Here is a 7,225-nt window from a genome sequence, read left to right on the forward strand (position 1 = left end):
TTCCCTTCTGTTTGCAGAAGCAGCTCCCAGCTATAAGGAAAGCATTCTGCCTCTAATCTCTATTTACGCAGGATGGTGATAAAGAAATTCCTCAAAGATCACTTCATCTCTCTTTGGGCTGACACCACCATCTTTGCTCAGCCCAGCTCCAAAGCAGCAACACATGCAAAGGCAGCACAGTGGTTTGTGGAGTAGGGAAATCACGTGAAAACAAGCTCCGTATCAAAGTCTGACTGAGCGTGATGAGCGAGCAGCCTTGTGCGCTGCAGATGTCCACCGAAACAGGCAGTATGATGCTCAGAGGATGGCGCGCGCCATCTCCTGGAAGCTAAAGAAGCTGACATGTGCCATTTTTTGGCACATGAGTTGAAACAAAAAGCCTGTTTTTGCGCGGGTTTCTGCTGTAAGATTCTGCTGGTAATTTGCAGCAGCTAGGTGCTGATAGCATACATGCTGTCCCCCCTGCAAGCTACTCATGTAAATAAGGTCTGAGCAAGCTCTGCATGAGCTCGCCGCCTGGCCCTAAAGGACTGGAAAACCAGGAAACTCTCTCAAAGGTGTCTAAGGATTTGATGCTGACGTTCGAATTTCCCTTTCATACCGCTGCAACATTTTTGCCCAGGTGCTTATCCCTGCTCCATGAAGCTGTCATGTTTCAGTAATGGCCACCAGGTCATAGCTCTCTAGCTTCATGGTGTCTTCCAGCTCCTCCTGTTTGTTGCCCGTACTGCTTGCACTGCTGTAGAGGCACTTCAGCTGGGCTGTCAGTCTCGTCACTTTCTTAGAGGAATGGTTCTTAATTCCTTCAGAGTGTTTCGCTGGTGTTTCCCTGTTGGCTCGTATTACATCAGGTGCCCCCTCTTCGTGCGATTTCAAGTGTGCTCCAGCGTGACCAACATGTCTTGGAGCCACCAGCTGCAGGTTCTCACTAGCACGCTGCCCCCTAACCTTGGCATCTTGTCCCACAGCTTGTCATGGGGAAGCTTGATACTGCTCCCCTCCCCCATCATGTAAACATGATGCTCTATCAGTGAGCCCCGCTAGCTCATGAACAAAGACATCTGCTGGAAAAGCAGCACGAAGAGCTGTAGGCAACCCAGGAGACTCCTGGAGTGCATTCAGGAGAAGTTCTTAAGCCAGGCTATAGAGAGCCCTGCCAGGGGGAATGTGATCCTGGACCTGATGGTCACCAATGCAGGTGAGCTCACCTGCAGCCTGGGCTGCAGTGATCCTGCACTTGTGGAGGTTGCAGCCACGAACTTTCCAGCTTCAGAAGCCAACTTCCAGTTCTTGAATTACTTAGTCAATCGGACTAACTGGGAAACTGCCCTCAGGGACAAGGGAGCAGAACAGAGCTAGCAGATCTTTAAGGATGCTTTCCATGAAGCACAAGAGCTCACGATCCCTGAGTGTAAGAAATCGAGTAAGGAAGGCAAGAGGCCAGCACGGCTGAGTCAAGACCTTCTGGTCAAACTAAAGGGCAAGATGGAAATGCACGGGCAGCAGAAGCAGGGACAGGTATCCTGGGAAGAGTATAGGGACACTGCCCGCTTGTGCAGAGATAGGATCAGGAAGGCCAAGACGCAGCTGGAGTAGAACTTGGCAAAGTAGAACTTGCAAAGACTAATAATAAGGGCTTCTACAGGTATGTCAACCAGAACAGGAAGGTCAAAGAAAGGGTGCCCCCTTCCTCTCCCCGCCGCCCGCCAATGAGCAAGAATGGTGAACTGGTAACACTGGACAAGGAGAAGGCTGAAGTGTTCAACAACCTTTTTTGCCTCAGTTTTCAACGGCAGGCTCTCTCCCCACACCTCTAGAGTGGGTGAACTGCAAGGCAGGAACTTGGAGAGCAAGATCTCTCCCACTGTAAGTGAAGATCAGGTTTTGTGACCTTTTGAGGAACCTGAACATACGGAAGTCTATAGGACCTGACGAGATCCATGCCAGAGTCCTGAGGGAATTGGCTGATGTAGTTGCCAACCACTCTCCGTGATATTTGAGAAGTCACGGCTGTCAGGTAAGGTCCCTGGTGACTGGAAAAAGGGCAATATCACAACCAGTTTTCAAAAAGGTAGAAAGGAGGATCCTGGGAACTACGAACCTGTCAGCCTCACCTCTGTGCCTGGGAAGAGCACGAAACAGATCCTTCTAGGAGCTATGCTAAGACACATGGAGGACAGGGAGGTGATTCAAGACAGCCAGCGCAGTTTCACCAAGGGCAAGTCCTGCTTGACCAACCTAGTGGCCTTCTATGATGGAGTTACTACGTCAGTGGACAAAGGAAGGGCTAAGGATGTTGTCTGTCTGGACTTCTGTAAAGCCTTTGACAAAAAGGCTCCACAAAATCCTTCTCTAAATTGGAGAGATACGGACGTGATGGGTGGACTGTTCGGTGGGTGAGGAATTGGCTGAATGGTTGCATGCAGAGGATAGCGGTCAATGGTGCCTCCCGCTTTGTCCCCGCGCAGCCAGAGCTGCCAGCAATAGTATCTGGACGTATGTGAAATGCCATTCTGGCTGCGTCCAGTGAGAGGAGAAAGCAGGGAGAAAGTCGTCTTTGTTGCTACCCGCCGAACGAGAGGAAAAGGCTCCTGGCAGAGGTCAGCTGCATGGGATTGTTCTTTTCTTTGCAGTGTCCTACATTCTGTCCTTTATTTGCCTCCTGTAGGAGGTGGTCATCTGTCCTCGGCTGTGAACTCTGCAAATACAGCTTTCTGCATGAAGACCACTTTCAGTGCCAGTTGAAGAGCTGTCTTCTAAGCCGAAACTGCAGCTCCCTGAACTCACTCATTGCCTGCTCATGAGCAGCGGGATCCTGTGCCAAGTCCTGCAAGAGGTTGAGCGGCTCAGCTGTTTGCAAGGCTGGAGGCAAGATGATCTCTTCGGGAATGGTCTCATTACCAAAGAAGAAGTGGTTGAGTCGTTTCTCCTCCAGGCAGCAACGCAGGTACCGCATGATGTCTTCCAGCCGCAGAAGGAAATCCGTCCTGCGCCAGCCTGCCAGGGGCATGGTAGTCAGGAGGTGCATCACTATTGTCTTAAAGGCATAGCTGGAAAATCCTGTGCCCATCAGCATACGGGTGCAGAACTGCAGGCAGTTGAGGTGGAAGCTGTCATGTGGGACCTCCCTGGCCATCAACCGGAAGAACTTCGCCTCTGCCACACTGAAGCTCAATGGCCATGTTGTGCTTGGGGTGCAGACAGCCTCTGTAGCCTGGCTGCTCGCAAAGATGTCTGAGTCGCCTTGCTGCACGCCAAGCATCATCTCAACGAGCAAGGTTCTCCCAGAGACATGTGTCAGCTGCAGCTTGCAGGAGCGGCTGGAGGGCAGCACCTTCATACTGTATTGATGTGACTGAGGCACGAACTCCCAGGCTGACCTCACAAAGTCCTGGAACCATAGGGCAGTCTTCTGGACATCTAGGTAGGAGCTGGTGCAGAGGGTGTGTAGGAGGCTGGGCTTCTGATTCTCCCTCAGCGCCTCCTCGGGGTGGTGAAGGAAGCACAGCATGTCCCCGACTGTCTCCTCAGTCGTGCATGTGCACACCAGTTCCACACGGATGCAGGAGTCCGCCAGCATCTGGCCCACGGTGCCCGCCTCCAGGTGGAAGGCGTGCCCACGGGGGGGCTTCAGGGGCACAAGCAGACGGTAGACAGCATCATCTTCATGGGGACTCCAGCCTTCAAAGGCACTGTCCACCCTGATGGCTGCTTCTAGCACCGGGAAGGAACTACTTGACAAGAGCTGTCGACAAGTGTGGAGGAGGCTATCCACCAGCAGGAACACCAAAGGGTTCTCGTCGTGCAGTTTCTGCACTGACCACCTAATGCGCCTTGCAAAATAACTGCCCACATCTCTCTCGCCATCAGCATCCTCTCCTTCGTTCTCTTCCTCCTCCTCCTCTGCCTCCTCCTGCTCTTCCTCCTCAGAGCTAGAGCTCTCCTCATCACTGCTGCTGTCCTCCTCATGGCTCCTTTTCCTGAGCCACCAGTACAGTCCGACACTCAGGAGGAGCAGGACGCCAGCAATCAGACCCAATTGCCAGTGCTGCAAGGCAAAGAGCAGGGTTCTCCAGACCACATAACTCTGCCCCTTGCTCTTCTCCTGGCTCAGCTGCTCCACCTCCTGCAGCGGCCAAACCATCTCCTGGTTCAGCAGCCCCAAAGGCTGCTGCATGCGGTCAGGTGTGGTTTCATCTGGCTCATCCATGACCACGGGCACCTTCAGGGTGAGAATTTGCAGTACCCACACAAAGAGGTTTGTGACAGCCGTGGCCTGCAGGAGAGAGAAGGAATTCAGTGGGGCTGGGAGGGAAGGAAGGAGGGAAGGAAAGAGGCAGGGAGGGAGGCGGCAGCGTGGGGAGCGGGGACGGGAGCGGCAGGGAGCTGGGGACAGGCAGGAGAAGGGGACGAGGCAGCTGGGAGGCAGCAAGGCCTGCGCCCAGGCCTGGTGGCAGCAGCAGCGTGCCCTGCCCAAGGCGCTCGCAGCCAGGGCCTCGATGCAGGGTGAGCACCCACCCCCAGGGGCCCAGGTTTCTGCCCCGGCCCTCGTCCAGCCCAGCCTGCCCCCTGCGTGCGCACTCACCCCTGGCCCAGGCTGTCCTGGGGCAGTGCTGCCTGCTGGCCCCCTCATAACCATCCCCCATTGTGACGCGTCCCCAGTGCTGTCACAGGCGCCGCATCGCATCGCATCGCAGGCCCTCCAGCCCCGGCCTTTATCCTTCTGTGGCCCCTTCCAGCCAACCTTCCCCGCGCCTGTGCTGCTGCATGGGGTTGTCGTTGCCCAAGTGCAGGACCCGGCACTGAGTAACATCCTTAGATCCTTCTCCCCTTGTGGAGCCCAAAGCTGCTCACAGTACTCGCAAAGAACCTTTTAAAACTCAACAAAGGCCAGTGCAGGGTCCTCCGTCTGGGGAGGAATAACCCCATGCACCAGTACAGGCTGTGGGCTGTCCTGCTGGAAAGCAGCTCTGTAGTGAGGGACCTGAGGGTACTGGTGGACAGCAGGTTGTCCGTGAGCCAGCGGCATGCCCTTGGGGCTACGAAGGCCAACTGTATCCTAGGGTGCATTTAGGGTGAGCATTATCAGCAGGTTGAGGGAGGTAATTCTCCCTCTCTACTCAGAGCTGGTGAGGCCTCAGCTGAAGTACCGTGTCCAGTTCTGGGCTCTCCAGTACAAGAGAGACATGGAGCTGCTGGAGCAAGTCCAGCGAAGGTCTACCAGAATTATTAAGGATCTGGAGCATCTCTCACATAAGGAAAGGCGGAGGGAGCTGGGTCTGCACAGCCTAGAGGAGAGAAGGCTCAGGGGGAAACTGATCAATGTGTACAATATCTGAAGAGAGGGTGTCAGGAGGATGGGGCTAGAGTCTTCTCTGTGGCACCAGGTGACAGGAGGAGGGGCAACGGGCACAAACTAAAACATGTGAACATGAGGATGAGCTTCTTTACTGTGAGGGTGACTGCGCATTGGAATAAGGTTGCCCAGGGAGGTTGTGGAGTGTCCTTCCCTGGAGATATTCAAGAGCCGTCTGGACACAATCATGAGTAATGTGCTTTAGGTGACCCTGCTTGAGCAGGAAGCTTGGACTAGATGACCCTCGGTGCTCCCTTCAAACCCCAACCGTTCTGTGATCCTATGAAGCGCCTGTTGCTGCAAACAGATACATCCTGTGGGATGGTGCCATTTCTGCAGACATTTTCCCATTCCTTATCTTAACCTGAAAATAAACCTTTTTTTCGCCATTGGGTCATTTCAGGCTTCACCATTTCAGTTTGGCCAGTTGCTTTTAGCTGCTGTGGGTTTGATTGTTAGTCAGTCTCCACCTGAGTTGCCTTTTATTTGGGTACATTGTATAAGATACTGCCTCAGCCTGGGCAAAAAACGGGAGCAAAACCCCTTTGGGACCAATATTGCAATGAACAGCCCATATGCTGCAAACTGAACAGGGTTGGAAGGCTTAAATGTGCCCAGAACTTTGTGACAATACTGCTCTGTTGAAAACAGGCGTATTTTCACTTTTCTTGCCCTGATTTGGTATCAAACCAAGTGTTTAAAGAACCTGACTTTTTCACAGGAACGGAACCTTTGATTTTCAGCCAGCCTCCCACTTGCAACCTTCAGTCCATTTCAGAGGGAAACTTTTTTTTTAGTTATTATTTTTTATTTTTATTTGGTCAAAGCAGACATAATTGGTATACCCCCAAATACTCGTTTCTTGTGTACCAGCAATACCTGGGCCTACCAGGTACAATGGTGCCCCGAGGGAAGCTGAATTAAGCCCTGGTGATGAGTTGCAGTGCATAACACTTCCAAAATACAATCGCTGTGATTTATGACCACTGACATGACAAAGATTTTGTCTGGTAGTGAGGAGTGATGGCTTATGTGCCTCTAAATGCTTATAATTTCTGGCAGCTTAATTGAACTCCATTAACAGATGCAACAGAACTGAGAAACGTTTCTCCTGCTCTCATTGGACCAGCAAAGCACAGCATTGGCCTCATTTCCCTGGTCTCCGGTATTTTCCTTTGAAGTCAGAGGGTGCAGAAATTATCTTCCTGAAAAAAATACACTACAAAACATATTTGTAGCATACGCTTCATTACGTATTTGATGTTAGGGCACCTTGGCGGGAGAGCAAGCTCCCATGAGTGGTAAGAGGGGGCCTGTGGAGAGCTGTTGCAGCTTTCCACCGTGAATTGATGTGTGCCTTATTCAGCATGCAGAGGACTTGGTCTTAAGTCTGACTCGGAGCTTTGCTCTCCTCTTGGGGATTTTGAAGCTTTTCTCACCAGTCGAACCAAACCGCAGGTAACTGAGACAGCAGAGGTACCCAGCCCTGGCCTGCAAGGTCTTTTGGGTGCGGCTTTGCAACGCAATAGATCTGGCGGATGGGGTGAAGAAAGAAAGGCATTTCTGGCGGACTTGCTGGGAGCTGTGCAAGAGATTCCACTCCCTTGGTGGCCAGAGCGCTGCAGGAGGACAGTTTTTGCTCAGCACCCAAGGCCACAGGAGGCAGGTGGAGGGAGAAAGCTCATTACTTCAAACCTGCTGTGTGCTGAAAGAGTCTAAAATGAGGGAGATGGTTTTTAACAGGGATCATCCATGGCAGCAGTGGATGCCTGTGGCCCAGACAGACCTTTAGGAAGGATTAACTTATGCATGCAGTGGATCCTCTTGCAGCAGCTGAGCCAGGCTAGACTCTCATCCAACTTCATGCAC

General features: G+C 52.6%; 1 protein-coding gene across 1 annotated transcript; it reads right to left on the minus strand.

The window, feature by feature from the left end:
- Window positions 1–2,731: 2,731 nt before the first annotated feature.
- Window positions 2,732–5,029, minus strand: LOC308221260 (inositol 1,4,5-trisphosphate receptor-interacting protein-like 1; the record flags this gene model as incomplete). The annotated part of the gene is made up of 3 exons (XM_080618246.1): window positions 2,732–3,767; window positions 3,996–4,276; window positions 4,940–5,029. 3 exons carry the CDS (start codon window positions 5,027–5,029, stop codon window positions 2,732–2,734), a joined length of 1,407 nt encoding a protein of 468 aa, XP_080474372.1.
- Window positions 5,030–7,225: the final 2,196 nt, after the last annotated feature.

The sequence above is a fragment of the Psittacula echo genome, assembly GCF_963264785.1.
Source record: "Psittacula echo genome assembly, chromosome: 5".
Taxonomy (NCBI): Eukaryota; Metazoa; Chordata; class Aves; order Psittaciformes; family Psittacidae; genus Psittacula; species Psittacula echo.